At 40.6% G+C, this 26552-nt stretch overlaps 1 protein-coding gene across 4 annotated transcripts; it reads right to left on the bottom strand.

Moving 5' to 3' along the window:
• Positions 1-49: 49 nt before the first annotated feature.
• mybpc2b (myosin binding protein Cb) lies at positions 50-22039 on the bottom strand. 4 transcript variants are annotated; one of them, XM_069155735.1, is made up of 30 exons: positions 21910-22039; positions 17511-17528; positions 15507-15527; positions 13960-13983; positions 9646-9714; positions 9377-9525; positions 8876-8993; positions 8716-8764; positions 8400-8459; positions 8102-8271; positions 7758-7890; positions 6844-6968; positions 6577-6682; positions 5624-5793; positions 5036-5201; positions 4778-4884; positions 4635-4664; positions 4348-4490; positions 3802-3961; positions 3536-3640; positions 3225-3413; positions 2968-3102; positions 2649-2816; positions 2382-2470; positions 1934-2129; positions 1678-1817; positions 1410-1569; positions 1108-1244; positions 599-785; positions 50-179 (listed from the first exon to the last, which is right to left on the bottom strand). In XM_069155735.1, exons 1-30 carry the CDS (start codon positions 21929-21931, stop codon positions 154-156), a joined length of 3372 nt encoding a protein of 1123 aa, XP_069011836.1. In that variant the 5' UTR covers positions 21932-22039; the 3' UTR covers positions 50-153. The 4 variants fall into 4 exon arrangements, with proteins under 4 accessions (XP_069011836.1, XP_069011837.1, XP_069011838.1 ...); XM_069155736.1 differs by having other exon boundaries at positions 13960-13980; XM_069155737.1 differs by lacking the exon at positions 13960-13983.
• Between the last annotated feature and the right edge of the window lie 4513 nt (positions 22040-26552).

Here is a 26552-nt window from a genome sequence, read left to right as displayed (position 1 = left end):
ATTAATAATCATAAAAAAGTATTTAAAAAGAAATAAAATGTACTCCAAATTGTTTATAGCAGGCATCACTACATTTTATTGACTGCACTCCTGACAGTGGGAGATTCACCGTTTCGTTAATATAATAATTTTACATTCTTTGCTGTTGGTTCCTCACTTCTTGTCCGGGTCAGTGGCAACTGTGGAACAACACAGCAGGTGACCAGTGTTAGGTTTTGTTCAAAAAGGGCTGAATATAATGACAGCTATCGTGTTGTCCTATAACTTTGTAAGAATAATGATACGATTATTGTTCGCAGCTGTCGTCGCTAAAAGTCCGATTTGTGCTTTTAGCATCAGTCCACTCAATTTAGTAGTGCTAGATGGGATCAGCCGGAGGGACGCGCGCCCTAATGGTGTGATTTATAGTTTAACCGTCAATCAAACTGGCCCCTAACCCTATTCCTAGCCCTGACCCTCCCACTGGGTAACAACCAATCACAGGCATAGTCTCTCCCGCTGATCCAATCCACCACCAACCCGCTCAAATTTCCAAAGCTCTGCCTCCTTCATCTGTCCCCTCCCACCTGTGCAGCCTCCTCCCTCTCTCCGCTCTTACCTCGGACGTCGAGCTTGCACTCCACTTCATCCTTGCCCAGGTCGTTGACAGCCATGCACGAGTATTTGCCTCCGTCAAAGGTGCTGGGCTTACGAATGTTGAGGGTCAGCACCCCTTGGTTGTTCTGCATCAAGTACTTGGGATTCTCCGCAATGATCATTCTGTTCTTCATCCAGACAATCTTAGGCTACGATGCGGACACGTTGAATTCATTGTTAAAAAAAACAAAAACAGGTGCGATAAAACTTCTTAGATTAGATAAAGCGGATTTTCTTTTAAATGTCTCTTCTTGTTCCTAATTAGGCTGCTGTTCAACATGACCTTTGATTAAAAAAAAAAAAAAAAAAAAAAAAAAAAAAAAAAAAAAAAAGCAACGCTACAGCTGGCAGATCTGTGCGCAAGTCCCTTTTATAGCAAACTTCAGATTGTAATTTGCTTATGAGAAGTGGCACTGTCGGCCTGCTCCTGTGAATCACACTCCACAGACTATTTTAAACATGAACGCTTACCTTGGGGAAGCCTTTGACAGCGCAGCTGATGGCAGTGCTGTAACCGGCCACTACAGATCTGTCCACCAGGGGTTGAGTGAACTTTGGCATGCAGGCCATGTCTTTTTCCTTGAACGGGGTTGGTTTGAGCTCCAGATCTACGGATAAGAGGGGTAGGGGCGGGAAATCCGGTAAATCAGAGCAGAGGTGGCGTATTTATATTAACAGATCAAATGCAAGTGTAGGGTACAATTTAAACTACGAACACAAAAGCCTACATGTGCTGTATATACTGCACAGGGACGCGTTCAAACGCATCTCACCTGTCTTGTTAATGATAACCGTGTTCTTGCTGAGCTTGGGCTCGTCGCTCAGGCCGCAGAGGTTCTCACTGTAGATGCGGAACATGTATTCGTTGCCCATGATCAGATCTGAAGCTGTGCAGTGTGTCCGTCTGTTATGCTCATAAACGGTGTACCATTCCTGGAGAGAGAGAAAGAGACCAAGACAAACACTGGCTGGTGGTAACTGGACATTTAGTTAGGTTACTGTCAGGCGGATGAAGGTCTGAAACGCGTCTTCCTCTCTCACCTTGGTCTTCATGTCTGCCTTCTGGATGGTGTATCCGGTAATCTCAGAGTTGCCGTTGTCCTTGGGGGGCTCCCACTCCAGAGCTGCGTTGAAGCCCCAGGCTTCTGTCACCCTCACATTCAGAGGAGGCCCGGGCTTGTCTGTTTTGGGTTAAACAACTGTTAGTATATTCCAGGTGTAAAGACTGCGTCTTGTCTATTTTTCTTTCCATCAGTGATTTCTGAAATGAAATCAGCTCGAGTGTTGGCAACTTTACCAATAATCCTGATGTCGATGGAGGCCCTGTCCTCCATGTTCTCAATCTGTAGCACCAGCTCATACTTTCCAGAGTGATCTCTCTCTGCTGAGCGAATGAACAGGATGCTGTCCGTGTTTGAGTTACGGACGTTGACCATCTTGGGGTCGAGGGGTTGACCGTCCTTGTACCAGGTTGCGACAGGGCGCGGCTTACCCTATGACACAAGAACGTCATCCCGCGTTATGAATACAACAGTCGTTTTTCTAAAAGTTGTGACATTTACTTTCCCAAAACATGTTTTCTAGCAGTAGACAATAGTATCTGATGCCGTTTCTGTTTAGAAAACAGGAACAGAACCAGAGTAAGATAAGTTTCAAGATCTGTCCGACTAATGATTATTATGTCATGTCTTTATTTATTTATGCATATTTTTTTTTTTATTACAAGCTAATGCGGCCCGTCTAACCTGGAAGGGGATGGTGAGGTTGACCTTTTCTCCTACTTTCCTGATGAACTTTGTTCTCAGGTCACGAGGAAGGCGGATCTTTGGATGCTCTAAAGCAAAAACAGACATCCGATATCATTAAAAGATTCGGCATGATGATAATGAGGGCACAAAGCATTAGCATAAACAAATCAGAAAAAGTACTGAAAAATATACGATGTCAACTCGAAATGCTATCAAATATGAGAAGTACTTTTTTCTCGTCACTTCTAAATCTGTCTGACTCACCGACGATCTCCCGGATGGTGACGGGCTGTGACAGTATAGCAGGAGTACTGGATCCAGCGATGTTTACTGCCATCACCCTGAAGTTGATCTTTTCTCCCACGGGGAGGTTACGCACCACAAATCCCTGCCTCTCACAAAGTTCAGTGTTTGCCGCCACCCACTCAGTGTCTAAAATAAAAGAGAATTGCAGGCAGTAAATCGCAGCGAGTAAGATTTTAATCGTGTATTTTTGTTCCGTATTATAGATTTTCATCCGTTTTTCAATTGACCACCGGAGGCCAAATTATGATCTTGTCAGAATAATGTGAGGTCCAGTCACCTCCTTCCTTGCAGTATTCAATAAGGTAGCCGTCCAGGCCCCCGGCTCCAATCCTTTCTGGGGCAAGCCACTTCAGGCTGCATGTGCTGTCTGTCACATCGTGGACTGTCAGACGCATTGGCTCACTAGTTGGGGCTTAAGGTGACAGAAAGAGAGAGTCAAGAAAGACACAGACTGACTTGGCCCAAGAAGGGTGGCAAAGGAAAGGACAGAGAATAGCCGAGAAACAGGAAGGAAAAGACGACCGTGAAACGTACCAATGGGCATGAAGGGTTTGGAGTTGAGACTTGGCGGAGACAAGCCGATGCTGTTGACAGCAAACACCCTCATCTCGTACAGGACTCCTTCAATCATCCTCTTCGCCTCATATGTGGTTGATTCATATACATCAAAGTTGAGCTTTGTCCATCTGCTAGAGCCTTTCTTCTTCCTCTCCATGAGATAACCTGGTGGAGTAAAAACAGTGAGGGTAAAGCCAAAATACATAAATTTACAGGTACTGCTTTATAACACATGTTCCATATTCTGTAGTATAAAAAGGTAGGTATAAAAAGATTGTATTATTTACCTTTGATTGGTGCACCCCCATCAAATTTAGGAGGCTCCCAAACGATGGTGCCACAGTCCTCTCCCACTGATGTGCACTTGACGTGCTCAGGGGGGTCGGGCACATCTAAAATAAGATGAAATTTAGTGTTAACATAGATCACATCAGAAAAGTTCAAATCCAGCAGATACAACAGTTAAAAACTGGTGGACCGTAAACACCGCACACCGTGTTGGTTTCTGTGAAGTTACGCCAGCTGATACCTGGCTGTAAAATCTTCAACTTACCCACAATCTTCACGAACAGCACAGCCTTGTCCTCTCCAGCCGGGTTGGTGACACAGATGGTGTAGTTCCCCTCATCCTCTCTCTCTGCCCCCTCTATGACAAAGCAGCTGAGGTCTTTCTTGGACTCCACCCTTACACGCCCCTCAGTGTCTGTGATTGGCTAAAATACAGGAAATTATAGTGGCTAAGCACCATGAAGTGTAACTTTGCACACGTCATGTGAATTGTCAGAGTAGAGCAATTCAATTCAAACAGCCCGAAACGAAATGGTTTATAGGTAAGAGGGTTACGTAGGTTAGAGCAGTGGTTCAACCTCAGGACCCCCATTTTTACATAGTTATTCAATTTTTGAAATCTTTAGGCCCCTCAAATCTATTTCACAAAAACATCTGCAGTAATACCCAACACCTTCATCTGTATGAAATATGAAATAGAATCGCAGACTTATCTAATTTTAACCCTGTTTACAAATGCTCGATTGAGTGCTAATTACTGATGTGCCAACGTTTTGGAAAACTCTTGAATATACAGCATGTAGATCTTTACTTTATCTCCTTTAGACCAAACAACAGTAGGTGCTGGTTCTCCTGAGATCTCCACATCCAGACGAAGCTTGTTGCCCGCCACAACAATGATAGTGTTTTGGGAGACCATGTTTCCAGAGGTGTCCAGGTGGATCTTTGGAGGATCTGGTTCATATACAACATACAAAGAGGTAGACAATGATGGGGACGGTCTTTTAGGATATGAACCAAACATAGGATTTTTTTTTACGCATGAAAAAAATATTGATTTTGGTTATGTGTGACCTGAGTTAAATTGAGGCTACCTACCTTGTCTGGGTACATAGTCAATCTTAATTTCTGTTTAAAGAAACAGGGGGAAAAAAAAAAAAAAAGAGTTGACAACATTATGAAGGCTGCTGGTGATTAATGCATCCACAATAGCATCTTTGTAATCGTTCTGTCTTTCTCACCCAAGAAGTTCAGCTTGGCAGAAAGTGACAGAGCATATCCATCAGGAACAAACGTGTAGTCTCCGGCATCCTCTGGCTTCACATTATCAATAAGCAGCCGGTGAAACCTGAAACAGAGAAGATAGAATGTAGGGTCAACATCTGCTTCACCAAATAAAGACATTGTTTACATTAAAAAAAAAAAAAAAAAAAAAAAAAAAAAAAAAAATCCTTCTCCGTTTTTCTACAGCCTGAATGGATTTGCTCTCATCTTGGTACCTTCCAATGTGAGTCATTTTGATGCGCTCGCTTGGCAAGACCTCCACTCCGTCTTTGTACCACTTTCCCGTGACCTTGTCGTCAGACACTTCACACTTGAACATGGCCTGGTCCGTTGCCCTGACAGTCAGATCAGCAATGTCCTGCAGCACCTCCAGCTCCTTTTCTGAATAAAACATTGAAAACCACAAGAGCACACATCAGGCGGCCGGTGGAGTATGTGAAGGCAGGAGGAGGATAAGACTGCAGATGGTAACATCTTGACAACCACTGCCATGAGTTGTTACTTAGTTTATAAAGACAGGTGTTAGGCCCTCGGCCCAGCAGTTCATTCAGCTGCATATTCTACACTGAACAGCATATAGTACATTTAAATGACAGAAAACCTGCACTAAATATAGCAAACGCATATCGTTTGTAAAAAAAAAAAAAAAAAAAAAAAAAAAAAAAAAAAAAAAAGGAAAAGGAAAAAAAAAGATTTAAAATTCATCATTATTATTCATTTTTTTGGTCTCAAATATTGTATTATCTGTACATCACTCAAAACTGTAATAAAGACTGAGTGAGACTGATGTTTTGCTGTGGTACCTTCCACCTCCACTTCTCCTTTGGTGTGCCCCCCATTTGTCCAAGCGTGGTACATTCCAATGTCATCCAGCGTCGCCTCCTGGATGATCAGCGTGTGCTTCTTTCCGTCCTTCTTGAAGCGATACTTTGTAGAGTCTTTGTCTTTGTGAAGCTCTATATCCTCAAAGAACCTAGAAAAAAAAAGAGGAAATATCTTTTCATATCTTTTTGAAAGTTGGCAGAGCTAACTTATTGATAAAAAAAAAATAAAAGCAGTAAGGCTGGTTCTGCTGGAATTTTAACAGACACACCGTAATATTTCTAATATTCAGTGAGTATTAAAGCGTTGCTTTGGAAACTATTAATATGCTTTGTATTAATTTGTGGGAAATGTACTATGTAAAGGATACTATGTTTTTCTTCTTTTGATTATTTCTTGCTATGGTACATTGAATAAAAGCCACCTGCTTTAAAAGTGCTACACTCACAATTAAAAAGATCTAAGACTACATACTAAAAATAAATACAAAACTCACAGCAAAACAAATGCAAAGAAATCAAGAAATTGTTTCCTAAATTCTGTAGTTGAAAGCAGACATTAAGCTTTTCAATATTAAAAGTAAATCCACAGATCCTGTTTAATTGGTTTCAGATATCTTTGCAAGATAATACAAGATTTATTTTGTTTTTAATTCAAATATCCATATAAGTCCATCTCTATAACTATAAAGCAGTTATGGCTCTGGAAATTTAAACATGTGATACAACAAGCGCATAAATTAATAAACTTAGATATATGTAATATATCTGATTGAGGTGGAGATCAATAACTCCATAAAACATGCTGCTGTATACAGACAGACTCACTCTTATTTGAAGATTAAGAACATGTTCAATTGTATATTCTGGCAGAGATTAAATCCATGAGTCATGCGAGGCTGAGCATGTACTGCCAAGTAGAGATATTTACTGACCACATGACATGGGCACCTTCTTCCGACACCTCAATCTCAAACTCCACTCTTTCTCCCACAACCACATGATAGTCGTCCATCAGCTTGGTGATGGTCACGGGGGGCTCTGAACACAGCAGAAGGAGACATTAAAATTCATGAGCTCAGCAGAAACCCAATGTGTCATGCAATAAAGATAACAAAGCTAACATTTCTTTTGCTGTAATCTCAGATTGTTACTGCCAGGATGAAAAAAAAAAGAAAGAAAAGAAAAGAGGGATAATGCACCTTTGACAAACACCTCTGTGAAACTCTTGTCCTCGCCGACCACACACTCGTATGCAGCATCGTCAGCCAGGCTTGCCTTATTGATGGTAAGTGTTCGGAGATTCCCGTTTGCCTCCATGATGTACCTTGAAAAGTGACAATCCACAACATCAAAGAGTCAAACAGAGCGTTGAAGTGTTTTTTATCAAAAAGAAAAATGCATGTCTCCATTTCTAACAAACCCTTCATATTTAATTTAGGTTTAACGTTGTCTAACAGACTCTACCCTTGCAGAAAAACATATTCATTTCACGTGTGCAAAAACCCATTTGATCAGGTATCAACATGACACGTGTAAAAATGTATTTTGGACATGGGAACACTTTTATGGTGTTATGTGTAAAGTCCATGTAGATTCCCATGTGAAAACCTCCCCACATATTTTCCACATGTTATCATACGTTGCACCATGTGGTAAATATGTGTCATACGTGTGATCACATGTGTGCCATGTGGCAAACAATTTTTTTCTGTAAGGGTATTTCAATTTTCAATTTTCTGCTGGGCCACAGATTTATTTTTACATTAAGACCTTTAAATGTAGAGGTCTTTGTCCTGGAGTTGCATCTGCATTTCTGTACTCGGGGCACAAGATGTCTTAACATTGAGACATGGTTAACCCACTGGGGGGGGGGGGGGGGGGGGTCCTTATGACTGGCTAAAAATAAAACATGTTGGCAACATCATTACGGAGTAGGACTTTTTGGAGGAGACAATTTTAGCTTGATATTTGTAAAGCACTGCCAATCAAGTCCCTCTTCATCATTTATATGATACAGCCTCAAACAAATTAAGCAATATTTTGCATGGAATTTATCACAGTCTATGTGGACGAACGACAACTGGTGTGTTTGTTTATGCTTTAAGGCATGTACTTGGCTGAGGGTTTGATCTCCTGGCCATTCTTCAACCATTTGACCGGGACATTGGGATCGACCACCTCACACGTCAGGACTATTTTCTTGCCCTTTTCCACTGAGTAGCAAGACTCGAGTTTTTTCAGGAAAGCTGGGAAAGCAGACAGAAAGAGGAAAAACTCAACTCATCATGTCACAAAATCTTGTCAATTCACTTTTATAGTGCCCTTCCTACTTCTCTCCCCTGCTGTCCTTCCTTCTCCATCCCCTTAAGGTAAAATCTCACCTCCTAATTCATTTCTGTCATACTTCAAATACTCCCCGACTGCTTTCCCCCCCCCCCCTCGCTGGGCCCAACTTACCCTCGCTGTGCTTGGGCTCGACCGTTTTCATCTTTTTCAGACGTTTCAGCATGCCTCTCAGGTCAGTGATGCCATATTCAAAGGCGATTTTCTCATACTCGCTTGGATGGGCACTCTTAAGCAATTCCCACACATCTATCTCTGGCTTCTCTTCTTGAGCTTTCTTCTTTCTGGACAGTCAAAGAAAAGGGATACGCTGGCAATTAGGACTGGAGAAGCAATAAGGGATGTTTAAAAGGAATCAATCATACTGTGCGCATGATAATTTTGCAAACCAAATAGTGTTTAAATGTCTCACTTTTTAGTGGCTTTCAGCAGAGCACTGAAATCCAGATCTCCTTCATCCTCCCCAGCATCCCTGCGCAAGGAAACAGACATATAGCAAACTAAATATACTATGTAACTAAGATCAGGCATACCCCTGACATGGCACGAGATAAAATTTACTACTGTCATACCAACGTGCTGAAAGACATTCACACACACACACACACACACACACACACACACACACACACACACACACACACACACACACACACACACACTGGAAAACGTTATAAATAGTCGACGTATGTGTTTTCCCTCAACCACCCAAACCCCAGGGCACTTACGCTCTCTTGAAGGCTGACAAAATATCCGCCTGCTGCTCCTGCTGTGCAGCTGTAACGTGAGAAGTTGCAGAGAACGCACATTATTGCTGGATCAGATCAAAACATCAGCACGTATAGAATCTGTGGCAGCTCCAGCGGGCCGGTGTCCGTTTTCACTCACCCTCGACACAGATCTCAAAGGTGGAGCTATCACACTTGTCTTTTGCCGTCACCTCACACCTGTAGCCCCCAGCATCTCCAACGACCACTTTAACGATCTTCATTTCATAAGTATAAATCTAAAAAGGAGAGAATATGATTTAATGACTTCTGAAAGAAGAGGATCAGATCACACAATACTGGTAATGGTAGCCTCTCTCACACTGGCGCACACACACACACACACACACACACACACTCTCTTTCGAAGGCTGACAAAATATCCGCCTGCTGCTCCTGCTGTAACATGAGAAGTTTCAGAGAACGTACATTATTGCTGGATCAGATCAAAACAACAGCACATATAGAATCTATGGTGGCAGCTCCAGCCCGAGATTATATATGTGCTGATGTTTCTCACTCTCTCTCTCTCTCTCTCTCTCTCTCTCTCTCTCTCACTCTCACACACACACACACACACACACACACACACACACACACACACACACACACACACACACACCTTAGTATTTCTGTCGTAGGCTTCTTTGAACTGAAAATGTTTCCCGGCCTTGCTGCCGAGGTCCATCCATTTGCCCTTCAGCCATTTCATGGCGGGTTTTCTGGTCAGGGTGGTCGAGTCCACCCTGGCAGTGAAAGTAACATCCGATCCTACCATTTGCAAATGACAATTACTTCATATAACATTGTGTTCTCGGGTTATACATTATGGATGGCTACAATTTCCTGTCTGTCTTGACAATGAATCATCCATCCGTTTGAGCGTCTAACCTGCAACGGCAACAACATAATCCGGTGGCTTCTCGAGAAAGAGCCCAGTGAGCTCAGTTGATCCAGACTCTGAGAAGAAGAAAAAATCAATTTCAGTGACTTATTCAATTCTAACTGATTCATAGAACACGTGTTGGAAAACATAACAAACAAAAACCTACACAAGCGGTTACAATGACAATGTCCACAGTGTGCAACGAACAAAAATGCAAAGGACGCAGTGAAATGCTTGGATATTCTTATGCAACATCAAAAATTTTTTATTCACATTTCACACAGACTGTGTACATACAGTAAATATGAAATATTACAGATGCTAATAAATGAACCAACAGCAATCAAGTTAACAAATTGATTGCTGTACAATATATACAACAAAAATAGTTGTCCCAAAGTTTTACAACTGATTTCAAACCACATTCACCATTAACGAGGCTCAGGCCTTTCTAAGATTTAGTAAATAGCCTTTTCTAAAACATCATTCTAATGCAGTAAGTAATAAATACCGTAATATGCTAATTGTTTTGTAATTTGTCCAAAGTTTAAAAAAAGTAAATGATTCAATAAGGCTTTCAGAAGAATTGATACAGGTCACTTTTCAATCGCCTGCAATGACCGACAGCTTACCTGATTTATTGCCATTAAGGCAGCAACAGGGATTGTCCCTCCCAGTCTTGGAAGATAAAGTGTCTCACGTGTTCAGGCAAGCTAAAGTTCCAGTGACATATAATCGCTGCAAGGAAGTATCTTTACCAATTAGAAGTTCCAGAATGCTTTGACACCGACTGTGCTAAGTATAAAACTTCTAGCAAGTGCACCTGCTGACCTCCATTCATCAGCACTTTCTACCCCAGTCCAATCCAACAGACAACTCCGTAAACAATGCACTGGGAATCGGCATTAGCGTCTAATGTTAAGTCTTGCTACAGTGTGACTCCCTGCTTAAATTTCCAATGGTGAGAAGACCTGGTCCCAATAAATAATCATATTTTATCAATCAATAACAAAAGAGAGGCGCACACAGCCCCTCAGAAATGTTTATTCGTTGAACAGGATACTTGACTAACGCATAGAATGGAAAGTTCTACATTTTACCACATTTTGTGGATCAACAATAAAAATATAAATATCCTCAGTCAACATATGGAAGTATAACAAATTCAAGTTATACTGTACCATAAGTCAGTAATAACTCATGAGTTAAACAAGGCAAGTGAACACCATTTACAGAGTGGTTATTCTGTAAAATTATTACGTTATCACACCACACAGTTAAAAACAATCAATTTTATTCATGACGGTAAGATCATGACTGCCAACAGAAAGTAATCAAATATGTTGATTACTGTACATTTCATCATAAAACTTGGGATAAAGTCTTTGAAATTACCTTGATTATTCATTTGGACTGATCTTGTAAGGCAACTCGTCACAAAAGGGGCGATTAGTTTACCCCTTACAGAGCATGTGCACACCGCTCTGCTCAAACCAACCACTGAAATATGACTTTAAAGTGTCCCCACTTTTAAGTGTTTCATATTTTTTGTTCACAGCGTTGACGTGTTATGAATATATAAGTTTGTTGCGCTTAAGATACCATTGGAATAATTCAACTCAAGGCAAGCTTTACAGTCAAAAGGTTTCCATGGTAGGATTTTCAGATTCAAATTATTTTTTCTTTTTTTTTGTTAAAGAAATTGGCAGTAACTTCCTGCTGACATTTATTAGGAGTACAAGTGCCCCCAAAAGAGACTGCAGTTGGCCAAGTGATGATAACCCCCCCCCCCCCCCCCCCCCCCACACACACACACACACACACAAACACACTATACCCCCGTGGGTATGGCTTTAAACAGCCTTGGTATGATAAGCACTACCCACACAGTCTCCACTCTTAATAGACACTGAAGGCAAACTCAGCGTGGTGCAATACCAACTCTGGAGTCAGGACAAGGGATCAAACAAATGGTAGAAATGAAAAATAAAAATAAAAAAACTGATGGCAAAATGAGCGTAGCTTGCTACCACCCAGCTAAACGTAGCTTGTTGGATGCTGATGAGAAATGGTGCTTGGGGGAATCATGCGCTGATAGTAATAACCACGAAGCATGCAAATTTCCCTCAGATCAGGCTTTGCACTTGCTCAACCTTTGTACTTCTTTATATCATGCTCCAGTTTTTTCTGTGGCTACGCTCTGCCACTACGCTCATCTTTTTCTTCTCTTCTGTATGCCATAGTTCATATGCTGAGCTCTGCCTGGGTCCTGTGCAGCAGGGTACACCTTTCCTCCCTCTGGACAAACGTTGCCACAGCTGGAGGACCTTGCCCAGTCCCACAGTCAGTGATGGGCATTTATGGAGGCGAGATGGTGGCATGCACGCTCATAAATTCTAAGAAAAGATTCACAAATGGGGAAAAAACTGTGGAGGACTGACATCACTGGACCCATTCCACAAGGAATTTATAGGAGGTGACATCCAGGTCAGTAACCAAACTTAACATTTAAAGGCTTCACCCCGGCTGCTTGAACCTCCCCTTTTCACTTGGCAGGCCATATTACAGACGAGTTTCAGCTTAGCAGCCAACCTCCCCCACATAACAGCGTTGTTGTGAGGACACGCAACTGAAATGCCACCTTTGAAGGAATCTGTGGCTTCTCACCTCTCCTCTCCTCTGCATACATCATCTGTGCCTCACCAAACAGCCCAAAGAGGAAACACTTTGGTCATCTCCCTGGTATTTTTGGCAAAGCTCCAGTCTCCAGTCTATCTAAACTACAGACTTCTTCTCAACATGTACTGTGCAGCACAAAAAAAAAAAAAAAAAAAAAAGATTATGGATTTCTCAGTTGGCACTACCACCTCTCTCAGCTCACCTAGGTGTCCAAGCAGGGAAATGAAAAGCTTGCTAATGTCTGTGTTTTCCCCTTAGGCGCAGCAAGCGCAGGACATTTCACACACATTTGAAAGGCACCACAAGGAATTAGCAGCCTTCCGTTCCCCCGAAGCCTTGACACTTCCATAACCCTTCTCCACCCAATCTCCTCCGAGTCAGTCAAAATAGAGCAGACACTAAACTCATTGCTCTGGAAGCTTCGGCCCTGAAAGACCGTGGCAGGCGCTGTAACATGAACAGCAGCTCTCGAGTTTCGCTTGTAAAATCTGAGCTGCAGTGCATCCCTGACATTTTGAGACACCTGACTTAAGAATCACACTACATGGCTGTGACATGTGTTAGTAGACCATGTCGATGCCTGCGAGCTGCCGAGACATGACCCTATGTACAGAACCTGTACTGCTGGAGCCATCGAGTTTGACGATTTCTTGGACGACTTGATGCTATTTGACCTCTCCTTTCAGTTTCCAAATACAGCGTATTGCTCAGTTGAGAAGCAAACATAAAAAGTGTCATCACATCAGATGACACTTGGTACGTTAACGGCAACAGCTGCCATTATTACACGATGAGTGTCACACTTGAACCGCAGCTGTGTTTCTACTCTCATTGTTCAAATTGCCTAAGGGACAGCAGCAAGAGAGAGAGCTGGTATCAGAGGTCACAGATGGGAGGAAAAGGACTTTTCACATTGAGGGACTAATTCTGTATTGCTGAACATAAACAGCGTAATTTGCGAGTGACGTGTCTGGTAGCAACGGCACATACGAGCGGGAGGAGACACAACAGGTGAATGAGACGAAGACGGCAAGACCCAATATACCACCTCTTTGTTTTCTCGATGACAGCTGAGGATGTGGTGGGGTGTCGTGTGGTTTGTTCTGAGGGAAGCTTCTACTGGATTGGAACAAGCTGCACGCTCTGCCGGGTGTTTTTTTTTTTTTTTAGCTTGAGGGGTTTTAAATGGATCTGTAAGATAGTATGCAGGACCATACATCTCGCTATCAGCTCTGTGTCACACCAAAACGGAGACACAGTTGTTGTTTTTTTTACATTTTGGTCAATGAGTGCTACTTTGTCTCGACAGATTACAATGAGGTCATAAAATAAGAACCTTGTTTCCATAAAATATCAAGTTAAGATATTGTGCAAGATAATCACACAACTTTGCTGTTTGCTAAATGTACTTAATTGCCTATAAAGCCTACAATCAGTCCAAACTGAAGTATTCAAAAAGATTTCAAGTAATGAAATAGACCCATATCCACTTAACACATATATTATGTCACACATCTTGACGAGCACATAATATCAAAATGATACTACAGATAATGTTGTTAACACTCAAACTGAATGCTTGGAGGGACAAAAGTAAATCGTCAAAAGACATGTTAATATAAATGTTGCTCTTTTCTTACCATCCCCATCAGCGTCTGAATCTGCTGCAGACAAGGAAGCAAACGAAACTGAAAAAAGCAGCCATGAAGCAAATGCTTGTTGTTGCACGAAAAGACGTACAGTTGCAACAGAAACCAAAAATGAACAGCTATAATGGAGGCACCATGCGCCGTCACCGTTCCTTAAAAATCACCAAAATCCTATCCAGCTTGCAGGCACAAAGTTTTCCTTTAGGCATGTTCAGAGTTATCGCATGCATAAACAAATTTATATGTAGATAAGTAAAACATAGAAATACAAAATATTAAAAAAAAATATAAAAAATAAAAATTCACAGTAGAAACAGAGGAAACAAATAAAAATACAGTACATTTGTATACTGTACTTTGAAATTCAACTGTAGATTACAAAACTCTATGTTGCAAATGCTGCTCTGTAAAACCAAATGGAGTGTAAAGTCACGCATAACATATACTATACAGTATACGTGTATATCAGTCCAGTGAGGAAAAACAACATAAAGCATTCAATGTCATATAAATAATTGTAATTTACCAAGCACTTTTGGTGCCTAAACACACCCAAACTGTTTCGGTGACCAGGACGACAAAAGGTTCAGTAAGGCCGTTGCTGGTACTATACAGCGGTACAAAGCCCGAAGACTCAGTGATGCGCACGGAGCAGGCGTAAATTACCACGCGTGTGCGATTTCACCATGGACCCTAAAACCTGAGCAGAGAGCATCAAATGTTGGGTCAAATTTTTGGAGAACACAAATACCCTGAGTGGGCACGTTGTCATGTGCCATCGCATCAGAGGTCAGGTTGTTGATGCCGGATGTTTTACCTCAGAAAATCACAGCTGAACTCAGTGTTGACAGTCTGACCCGAGGGGGCCAAATTTACAGTTGACAACCCCGTGAATGTCGACGTGGCGCCCTCTTCAGTCTTGGAAAGTGATGTTTTGCTTTATATGCAAACATCGCAGAAAAAAAGAAAAGAAGCCTTTTTCTGGCTGATTACTTCATCGCCGTAGGTTTTCTGAAGCATTTCAAGGGTCTCCATTGCCGGTTTCCCCGAGATTGACAAAGAATTTGATGCGCGTCCTCTGCTCATGTCCATGATGATGTCACAAATGCACATTTAGTCTCGAGAAAGCATGTAACTCCGGTGCTGGTGTCAATCAGGCAACGTAAGTGAATACCTGCTCACAGAAGATACTGCTTATTCCTGCTCTGTGAGTATTAGTGTGCTGCAATCTGTACGTGCACAACAGGAACAGTCTCGGAGGGTTTTGGCAACCTGTTGTATGTAATTTTAGCAAATAACCTATTCTGTTGTTTTAGAATGAACATGTGTTGAATTTTGCATATTAATGAAAAAACATAATAAATACTTCATGAAGGTGTAACCAAAAGTTAAACACACAAGAGTCATGCAGATACTGTAATTCCCACACAGTGTGGCTCATGTATGCACTTCTATGTGAATACATAGAATGGATTACACATGTGCATATATTAAACCAAAACATCCGATGTCAATTCATTCCCAGGATTCTGTCTTACCTCCATTTGCAGGGGGTGCATCTAAGGAAAATGAACTGAAGTTAGCTTAGGTTTCAATGCAGACTGTAATTATTCACTATATGGAGTAATAAGTGAAGAATCGAAGTTGAAGAACAATGTCTGTGGAATGTGTGTATTATTCCTTGTCACTAAGATGTGCCTACCATCTTCTTCTGGCTGTGGCTTAGCTATACAAATAAAAATCATGGTTCAGAGATTGAAAACAGAAAGATGTTGAGACCTGGAAAACGTTAATGAAACGAATATTGAAAAAAACAAAAAAGGAAAAACTTTAAAAAAAAAAACGCAGACACTTGCAGATTTTTTTTCCTCACACTTCACATGCCTGCAGTGAAATACAACCCAAAGGTCACTGTGAGAGAGAGAGTTCAAAGATGTGGAAAATGCATCCAGTTGCAGTCAGTCGGAGTGCATTCCCTCACGGTGCTCCCTCACTGCGAGCTAAACACTCACACTCTACAAAATCACGACCGTTTGCTGTCCTGGCTCCTAAATGGTGGAATGAGTTCCCCAACGACATCAGGACAGCAGAAAGTCTGTACATCGTCCGCCGCAAACTAAAAACACACCTCTTCCGACTTTACCTTGAATAGGTAGCACTTTAGCAGCCCTTAAAATGGCACTTACTTTTAGCACTTTGTAGTTTGGCTTTCTTGAAGAAATTGTATTTTCTTGATTCTTGTTCTGGGTTTTGTACCCTCATGGTTGAAATGCACTTATTGTAAGTCGCTTTGGATAAAAGCGTCAGCTAAATGAAATGTAATGTAATAATGCAATGTAATGCATTCAAATCCACACAGACGTCTTGTTCACTTCATACATAAGAATCATTTCTTAACGATACAAAAGTAAACATGCTGAAAAACTAAAAATCCACTTTTTTTTCTTTTTTTTTTTTTTTAACAGCGACAACAAGGAAACAAGAACATGGTCATCAGCACACGACAAAACAGGAAGAAAAATGGACTCCCATGTTGCAGTGAACATGTACAGGCAACTGATTTTTGACATTCGATCGGTGATTGTGATGATGAAGTGGTTTCCCGCACACTCTTGAAGTAGTCTTAGCTAGCACAAGTGATGCATGCTGCAGGCTAGCCAAGAAATGCAAACACGCTGAACAAGAGTGGCATAATAATTGCATTACCCCATTCAGCAGCTTCATGTTGTCTCGTGATGTGATTGACTTTAAGGCCTATCTTCTTGACACAGTAATTGCTCGACTTATTATCTATAGTTAAACTACTTGTTCTGGATTTTATTCAGATAATTACCCTGACTGATTAGTTCAAACGCATTTTTTCCAAACACTCGGTTCCACTCACTCCATGTCACATATTAACAATGTGTAAATGCACTCAAAGTCACAAAAATTTAAACAGAAGGCAATTATTTTCAGCCTCCTCCACCGGGGCTAAAATGAGTGAATCTTTTGTTAGTCATGGCAGCAAATGAGAAGTAACACCATGGTAGCGCCATTGGAGAACAGGTAGGCTATTAGAGACACTCCAACAGCTGAGCAAATGGATTTCATCAGTGTGTCACATAAAATCCAGACCGCTATCACATGGCCACACTCAACTGTAGCCCGTGGACACCAAAGCAATTTTCTCAGTGCACTGTCTGTGCGGCTACATAATTTAAAGTCAGTTGAGTAAACAGTTCCCGTAATCTTGTAATGTATGGTATAACAGATTCCCAGTGAAACGCCTGGAGGTTAAAAAAAAATACAGAACACATGCAGTACAGTAGCACGCTGGCATACATGAATAAAATAAAAGACGCTCTCCTGACAAAAAAAATAAATAAATGTTTATGAATAAATAATGCGGTGCGAGCTGATTTACACAGTATCAGCGTTTGCTTGACACAAGCGGTTGACATGAGTGAAAAGTGAAAATGTGAGAGCTATGATCACGTCTCTCTGATAATGTAAGGCGCACAAAAGGTCAGCAGGCAAATGCTGTGGGGCAGCTGACTTACCATCCCCCGCCGGCTTTGCTGAGAAACAGAAAGAGAAGAAGAAAATGATTACAAAGATGCATCGCATACTCTGTTCATATGCAATCAGAAATGTTAGCAACATGCATGCATTATTCATCTGTAGATAGTTTTCTTCCTCTGTAGCTTGGGGTGTGCTTTACCTTTAAAAGATAAACAGACGTTGGATCTTTAACTATATCACTCCTTTTAATTGTGACATTTAAATAGGTGTTTGTCTAAAACTGATGGCTATATATATATATATATATATTTTGAAACAAATATTAGAAACTGATATCTTGACCTGGAACGGTTTCATTTAAGTTTTTTTTATAATGATCTGGGCGTGTGATTGTTGCTTCAACCTAAATCTGGTAAAAGGAAAGCCTCAACTGAAATAGAGGCATATAATATCCCCAACTCTCCAAGTGACCCCCCCACCCCACCCCCACCCCCGCCACCCCGCGGCTGGAAAAGGCCAGGCACGGTATCTTATGACCTTCTTGAAGTCATGCCACGTTCTCGTGAGCTGCGCACTCGTTTCCTTGAATAGTCTGGCCAATTTGACCTTGTGCACTTCACTGTTTAATTAAGGTTTGTCACATATTACTGGCTAAAATAGGTGTTGTTAAACAACGTTGCTGCCGTGACAAAAAAAAAAAAAAAAAAGAAGAAAATCCTGATTTATTTTACCTCTGTTTAAAAAGCTGCTCCAAAGTTCAGATGCATTTGATTTCCCGATACTTAAGAGATAGTTTCGAGAAAACCCTGCTCAGCTGGGTCCTCATGATAACGGGTGCAGTCCTGATAGCACTGAATTTAGTTCTACACCTGCGTTATTTCATGTGATTTGTTGCCAACAGCTAAACGGTCTTTAAAAGGAATGATGGCTTGTTATTTTTCCCAGTACAAAACGGGAAAATGATCCAACACTTACAAACCGGAATGCAACTCGGCACAGAAAGTCTTTGGTAGGAATACTTCGTACACCCTGTTAGGAGGGTTAACACCTGCATGGAGTGTAAATTTGCACCAACATCTGCTAAGTCAATCCACTTGGGGGTGAGAATCTCCATCATCTTCAACAAGTTTATGATAAAGCAAGAGTAATGAACTTCTGAACAGCTGCTCCTCACAGTTTAAATGTCCCCCTTCGACACCGTCTGTGGTTTGACATGCAGAGTTGAGCTAGTTGTATAATTAGTATGATTTTTAGTATGATATGCTTGTTGGGTGTAAACTTATATTTTTGGGGTATTTTCTTTTGTCCAGAGAGACTCTCTCATATTTCAATTTGTCTAACAGGGCGTGTACGCTCTCTGTAGCACTATATAATATCCCTCTTTGTCCTCCATCATAATTCAAAAATACATTTTCATGTGTCCTTTTTCTACCTCAAGTGTTTTTGTTTGCTTTCAGTTTAGGTCTTCACATTTATCACTGATAGTCTGATTTAGTGTGTGTTTAATGACCACACAAATGTGTATTGGGTGGCCTGACCTGAGCAAACCTGAGAATCTCTGGATGTCCTTCCACAAACATTAGTCTGCTTTTATAGATATCTGAATAAACCAGCTTTGAATGCATGCTAGTTTGGATATGTTATGAGCAAACATATTTTGTATATATAAATGCCAGTGAATGTGATTCATTTTTAAATATTATGATTTGAGCTTTAATTCTGCATCTGGCCAACGTGCCAAAGAATTGAAACTTCCTATTTCTTCTGTTTACATGATGTAAAGCTCGCTTTTTTTAAATTTAGATATTTAGTCTAAAAAGAAGATTGTTCATTTTTACAAGAAACAATAAAATGTTTGTAACGATTTCAAAGGCTAATCTGTACTTTTGTCCTCATCAAACTGAGATATACAGACAGCTGAAACGTTTGAGTTGGAATGAGAAAACGAGTCATATGCGTGTTTCTTAACGACCTATCATTCTACCGCCGTCTTTAAATAGTAAGTTAGAGACCTGCCACTCAGCCCGGGAGTGACAACAGGTTTATATCCAGCTTGGTTTTTGGTAATGGGGCTTTTTTGTAGAGATTCTGGGATCACAGTGATTGATTTTAAGACAACATGATTCATTCACCAAGATTCATCATTTTATCATTTCATGTTAGAGTTTGGTTTTTTTTTTTATCCCGAAGAAGATAAACAGTGGTGAAGGACCGGAGCAGTTTTGGCCCAACTTGCTCTCATAGTGTTACATCAAGATGAAACGTTGAAAGGAATAACGGCCATGAATCATAGCATCACTTCCAACCACTGACTACAAAACTGTCATGTGCTTGATTGACTGCACTGGAGCAGCGCCACTGCTGACCAAAAAGGAACTTTCTCAGCGAGTGACAGATTACATCATGATTTATCCCAGCTGGGGCTGCAAAAGTGTCAGAGCAAAACCCGATACGCTGGGGTGTGTGAAACTTGGAACTTCCAAGAAGAAAAAAAAATAGAAAAATAAAATAAAAAAAGGGTGGAAAATGTCGGGGCTTAGTGCAGAGTATTTTTAGCTGTTAGCTGAGGGCCGGATATGGCTGCTATCGAGTGAAGCAGAAAACATCTCGACAAATCTTGTGTGCAAATACAGAAAATAATTAATAATGTGTGAAAATATGCGGCGTTACATTGTCGTGAAAATGTTGCCACCATCCTTTCAAATGGTCGTCAGACACGTCGAGCTGTTAAAAAAAAAAAAAAAAAAAAAAAATCGTCTTTTCTATTCAAATATCACATCAAGGGTTTCTGAAGTGCAGCTAAAAACTAAACAGCGGTAGGTCATCTGACCTTCACAGTTAAAGTTTAGCAGCTGAGTTTGGCTCAGAACGACAGGGCGGAGGGTGGGGCGGATACAGAGTGAGTGGAAAGTATCCATATTACTCAGATAAACACTGTTACTGTATATGGTGAATAAAAGTAGTGCCTGGTTATGTTTCTGGGATAAAAATAAAGAGGGCTTAGCTTAGATCTTTAAAAAGATTAGGGCAAGGGCAGACGTAGAGAAAGAGAATCAAATACTGCAAAGCAGAATTAGGAACAACGTGCTAACAACCCCAGCAAAGCCTGTTATCACAGCACGGTCAGTGTAGAAATCAGATGCAGGGGGCTTGAGAGGCGCAACACTCTTCTCTGCAATCTTGGACTGTAAAACTGAACTGACACACTGGTCTGCTGCGACATTTCTCCTCTTGCTTTACCACCAGGTGAACGTCACCAGGCAACTGTTTATGAGAAAGTGGTTTTCAGTGCAGGACAGCGAAATCATGAAATGTGAAAGAATTAGTTACGATAATGCAATAAAACAGACTCTGACTGTGAATTTTGGATTTAAAGTGACTGCAATGTCTTTTTCATTAATGGGGAGTTCAAACTTTGAAATGAGTTATGTGCAGTAACATAAACTGGCCTTCCCTAGAGAGACACATATAGCCGGAGACACACAGCTGTTTCTGGAAGTGTTCCAATTTCGTCTACAAGACAGCACTGATGTCATTAACATACTGACCCTGATGATATCCTTTTTAACAGTTGGCTGTGATTATTTATGGACTATATATTGAGATATAATGCATTTCTTCATGCCTTATCTCCCTAGCAACTGTAATATTAAAAGCATTAGCAGTGTATCATCAGATTTATAAACTAATGTTGGACTTTTTTTTTATTTTTATCACATTTGTAAGTATTTTGGTTTGAAATGTTACTTTGACTTCAACATTTTTGGCTTAAAATTGCATTTGTTAAGGGATATTGTTTATTTTTCTAAATTGTAAGATTTTGTTCTATTTTACATTTTGTCAGTCAGTGTAAAAATGACTTCAGAAATGGGATGAAAGTGGGTGAAACTGTCATCAAGATACACGTGCACGAGTTACAGTGATGAATGAGATCATCTTGTCCTGTGTAAAGCAGTTTAGCTATAGTTTTAACCCTGTGAAGCTCATCACTGCTTTCCCCGAATGTTTGATCATAAACAACTAAAACCATTTACTCCCTTTACTTTTAGCCATCTGCTTGTGTCTTATGCCATAACAGCAGACATCATACATCAAGCAGCTAATACCATTCGTCTCTCCTTTTTCCATTTCATTTGAAAATGTATGCATTTAATAAAACAATCCAAACATGAAATGATCATCCTGAATCTTTGTGTAAAGCACTATATGAGCATACATCAAAATACAAACAATGTTGCAAACATAAACCTGGAAACATTTAATACGAATCATGTATTTCTGCAACATCCTCCGGTAATTACTGCTCTCCATCTATTTCAAACCAATACACCTCAGTTCAAACCAGGTTATCTAAATTCAAGCATCAACAGTGGCACTGAAACCCAGTCTCCAGACTAATTACAATGAATTAGGCTGTTACAAAAAGTATCTGCATACCTTCAGGGACTGGCTCGGGCATGGCTTTTTCCTGTGTCTCCTCTTTGCTGCTGGAAGACTGAGGGGCTTGTCGGGGCAATTCCTTTTATTTCGCCCCTCTCTCTCTCTCTCTCTCTCTCTGTTATTCAAAGCTTTCCTGGCACTCAAGTCACCCACACCCCTCTGGTGAGCGAGGATTCTGGAGAGACTGATGGCACCCTTGAGGAGTTCAAGAAGAGGAGCACTCAGTGAGAGCGTGTTAAGGTGGAGAGACAAGAGGATACGGTGGTGGCGAAAAGGGTTTTGCGCATTTACAGCCCGATGAGATTAATGAGCTGACGAAACCTGTTGGGCTTCGATGTTTGCTGGAGAAACGCAGAATACACCGAGATGACCAGCAACTGATCCGTTTTCATCTTGGGCCTTGTGGAGTGAGACTAATCTTTCAGTTATCACCCCGTACACCCGCATTAAGAGCGGGATCAACAAATGTTTCAGAATACGTCGTGTGGTTTCTCTTAACACACTTAATACTTTGGCAGATGTGTGGCACAGAAGTGGATCCAACAAAATGGCGGACACTTAAGAATTAAAAAGTTCATCATGCCGTCCGCCGTTGACGATCGACTCTGTTGAACTGATCAGACACATATTGTATGTTTTTTTTTCAGACTTTGAATTTTGGCACCTTTACACTCATGTGATTTCAGCAGTCGGCACTATAAAGACATTCATGCCTTCTCCGTGTGTAACATTTATTCAAAGAGTTCAAATATTTTAGATGGAGGAGTATGAAGAACGTCTAGAATTGACATTTTGGAGAATATGCTGCTTCTTTTCTTTTTTTTGTTGCTTTCTGGTAGACAGTTCGGGGAGAACAGAGATGCAGCTTTAAAATATTTTCAAATGTGAAGCTGGAGCCACCAACCAGTAAACTTAATCTAGCAAAATGCCAGAAAAGACAGGGGGAGATAACTAGCCTGTCTAACACCAATTAACATCTTATATTTTGTACTCACTTTATGGGAACGAGAGAGGGGGGTGGGGTGGGAAGGGGAGGGGGAGGGGGAGTAAGGTTATAAGGGTATAACTGTGTCTTCAGTGGAAACTGTAACTCCCTGGAATCTTTGCTGGACGGCAAGCAAGTGGTTTGTTACCTTTGGAGGAAACGGTTTAGCTGTTTCCAATATTTAAGCGAGGCTAACTGTTTGCTGAGCCAGCCTTACATTTCATTTAGCTTTATAGCCTCATCTGTTATAATCAGCCTTATATTTATAGTACAGATATGAGAGTGGTATCGACCATTACTTTCACCCGTCGTCGAGAAAGTGTTATTTTACAAGAAAACGAATACAGCGGTGTAAAATACTTCCGTAAAAGTACAGCAGTGCTGTGAGCAAAATGTAACTAAAGAAACAATAGAAATGTTTTCCCTGTGTGGAAAAATGTATTATTTTTGTTATTGGATCATTTAAGTTTGCTCACATTTTACAGTTAATGGGACTGGAACTCATTTGAATAATATTTCAGAATACAGTGGTGTTTGGTTGTATAATGTGGAGGAGCGTTTTACATCGTAATAGGCCGATACGTGCTTTGTATGTGTTTATACGTTCTATATATTCATGAATATATTCAAATATATGTAATGGTGTAAAACGTACATCATTTAAGTAACTTTACTTTTTAAATACTTCACGTAAACGGCTCAAAACTGCACTTGGGTAGAGTATTTTCATAAATGTGGGAACCCGAATGATTCTGCGGCGTAATTTGTGGCACAGATGTTACGTCAGCAGTCAGTTGAAAGGCTGACTTGCAGCGGACTCACTGCAGATGGCCGGCCCGGCCACAGTTAATAACAGTGTACTTTAATCATGTGACCCCATGCGGCAGTATCCCGTCTCCCGTTCCCAGGCGTCTCAGGGTGGAGATTAAGGCCCAAGACGCATCTTCATTACTTGACGTCATCTCCCTCTTTATTTGTCAGAAATGTGCATGCATCAGCTTGGAACCACCGGGGAGACAAGTCTCCCGCTACCGGGGTCAACGTGTGAATCTGTGAAAGGGGCAGGAATGCCAGCCGACAGGGACCCCCAGACAGGTGTATCTATAGCTGAAGAGGTCGCAATATTTTTAGCAGGAAGTACAGCAATAGAGAGAGAGAGAGAGAGAGAGAGAGAGAGCAGAGCTGAGAGCGGGAGAGGTTTGGATCGAGACAGGCTAGCTGCTTCCCTATCGGTCCAGTCTTTATGCTAAACTAACAACCTGCTGGCACCATAGCTCCATATTTACTGTGCAGACAAAAGAGGAGTATTAGTCTTTTCATCTCACTTTCAGAAAAGAAGGGAAAAAAAAAAAAAACATATTTCCCAAAATGTCAAACTATTGCTTTGTAACCTGTTTAGTGTCTCCAAGTCTTAAAAAAAGAAAAAAAAAGAAAAGAAAGTACGCGTCATTCAAAAGCTAGTATAGTTGAGTGCTTTAATTTGCACGGTGATAGTGACAGAGCAGTGAAGTGGTGAACAATAAGGCACATACATGACAAGTAGAGTGAGTCACTTCAAATAACTTTGATATAGGAAAAAAAGAAAATAAATCACAAAGCAGTTAGAGAGAGTGAGTGTGTGTGTGTGTGTGTGTGTGTGTGTGTGTGTGTGTGTGCATGAGCAGCATGAGAGAGGAAGAGAGAGAGATGGAGAAGGGCAGCATGTATATTAAGTTTCTCTGAGGATGCTTGCTAGCGCCTCCAAAAAAAAGAAAATTTGAATAGTGATGAGATGAAAATTCACTGGCAACATGAAAATAATTCTTCCCCAGTCAGCCGCTTGTGTATCTAATGTGATTAGTCAGTGATTAGTCCAGAATCTGTGAAGACACACTTTAATGGAGTGTCTGCAAGTACAAATTTAAATTGAATTTAACTGAAAATTTGCTTCGCATGGAACGAATTCTCGCTGATGTAGCATTTTCAAAAGAAATGCTGAAATTAACATTTCAGGCCTCTCGCATTCAACAGCTGTGAAACCGAAAAAACCCAGGAGGAGGAGGAGGAGGAGGAGGAGGAAGAGGAAGAAGAGGAGGTGGTCTCGGTGTAGTGGTGCATACCGCATCAGGAGCCTGGAGATGCTCACTTATAAAGCTTCTCACCATTTTTCTTTCCATACTTCACCAGGTTGATCTAAACAATGTAAACTGTCTTGTAGACATCTTAAGTTACAGATTTTGTTCCTCAGCTTTCCTCTTTTAATCCAACCCCCCCCCCCCTCCCGGGTTGTATAGATTCCACAACTCCTGAAGTCCTACCAGTCATATTCATGACTACTGCAGCAAATATTGAGACAGACATTTTAACAAGCTTGCAGGGGATTCTGGGGTTTCGTATCTTCCAAGGGGGAGACTTGACTGTGTTGGTGACTTTGTGTCGTAGTGCAATACATTTTCCAAGTTTAGACGCTGCTCCAAATACCACTCAACAGTTTGATATGAAAATTGAATCGGAGGGCAACTATAAATATCTAGGGGCGTTTACAGATAGGAAACTTCAGAGACGGTCACAGATATAATTTGTAGTTTGAATTTCATTTTCTCCAACAGAAAACAAATTCTTTTAACATCTGTTATAACATTATGACACTGTTTTACCAGATTGTATTGCCTTAGCTGGGAGTATTGCAGTTGTTGAGTGGAGCTTTATGAGGAACCCCAGTGTGGTTACTGCTCCGAGCTACAAAAAAAAGAAAAAAAAGAAATAACAGATCTGCGAGAGTCACATGCTCAAAGACGATCATCTTTTTGACTTAAAGAGGGACTGATCCTTTCTGGCTGCTCCTCCACACTGAATAAATTTCATGGCAAAGGCCCCAGAATCTTATTTATTCTCTCGGAAATTAGATGGTTTAATTTGAACATGAAATTCTTCAGCAGTGGGGTTTTTTTCTACACAGCAACAGTTCGGCAATTTACACAAAGACTGACCAATTATTCCGCTGTCTGGTGGGCGATATGGGTATTTTGGGTTGATTTGTGTACTACAGTGCTTTTATATTAAGTGTTACGATTCTCGGCTTTAAGTGTAGTTTTATTGTTTGTGTTATGTATTTCTAGTTTGGTGATTTTACTGCTCAATATTCCCTATAAAGTATTTGGGTTAAAATGAAACAACTATATTGATGTTTAAACAACAGGTAGTCATATAGTGACACTCCATCATTACTTTTTTGAGATTTTTATCACATCTACAATTACAAATATTTCTAATTGGATTTTCTTGAAATATTTTTTCAGCAGGAGACTAATCAGCCAATCAGTCACGTGGAATTTGTGTTAAAAATGTGTAATGCTTTAAAATGGCAATTCTGGGCAAAAGTTGGTAAAAGTTGTTCCAGTTTTTCAAGTTTTGATTAATACCAGTTTTACTTTTTTTTTTTTTTTTCAGACTTGCACAATAAGATTTTGACAAGAAGAATTGCAAAAAGTAACCAATAAATTGTTCTTACTGTACATATATAATGAATAAAAGCGCATATTAAATCCTATAATTAAAATTTAAAGCAATTCAAAGCCCCCCCAAAAATTCATAATTCTTGGCTAAAGTTCTCATTACATTTCACCTAAATCAATTTCTGACACAATGGCTCTATCTTGTGGAAGTATGAGGACAT

This window comes from Embiotoca jacksoni, unplaced genomic scaffold, assembly GCF_022577435.1.
Source record: "Embiotoca jacksoni isolate LCO1_2020_lvr unplaced genomic scaffold, fEmbJac1.0.p SCAF_20, whole genome shotgun sequence".
NCBI classification, from domain to species: Eukaryota; Metazoa; Chordata; class Actinopteri; family Embiotocidae; genus Embiotoca; species Embiotoca jacksoni.
This window is presented reverse-complemented; position numbering and strand designations above follow the sequence as displayed.

Bases quoted from the DNA above. Each gene is read 5' to 3' on its own strand.
- mybpc2b (XM_069155735.1), bottom strand. From the start codon at position 21,931: ATGCCCGAGCCAGTCCCTGAAG. The intron at 1,570-1,677 runs GTGAGAGAGGAA...CTCTCTCTCCAG, and splicing joins AGGCAGACATGAAGACCAAG to GAATGGTACACCGTTTATGA. The intron at 1,245-1,409 runs GTGAGATGCGTT...TCTTATCCGTAG, and splicing joins GGTTATCATTAACAAGACAG to ATCTGGAGCTCAAACCAACC.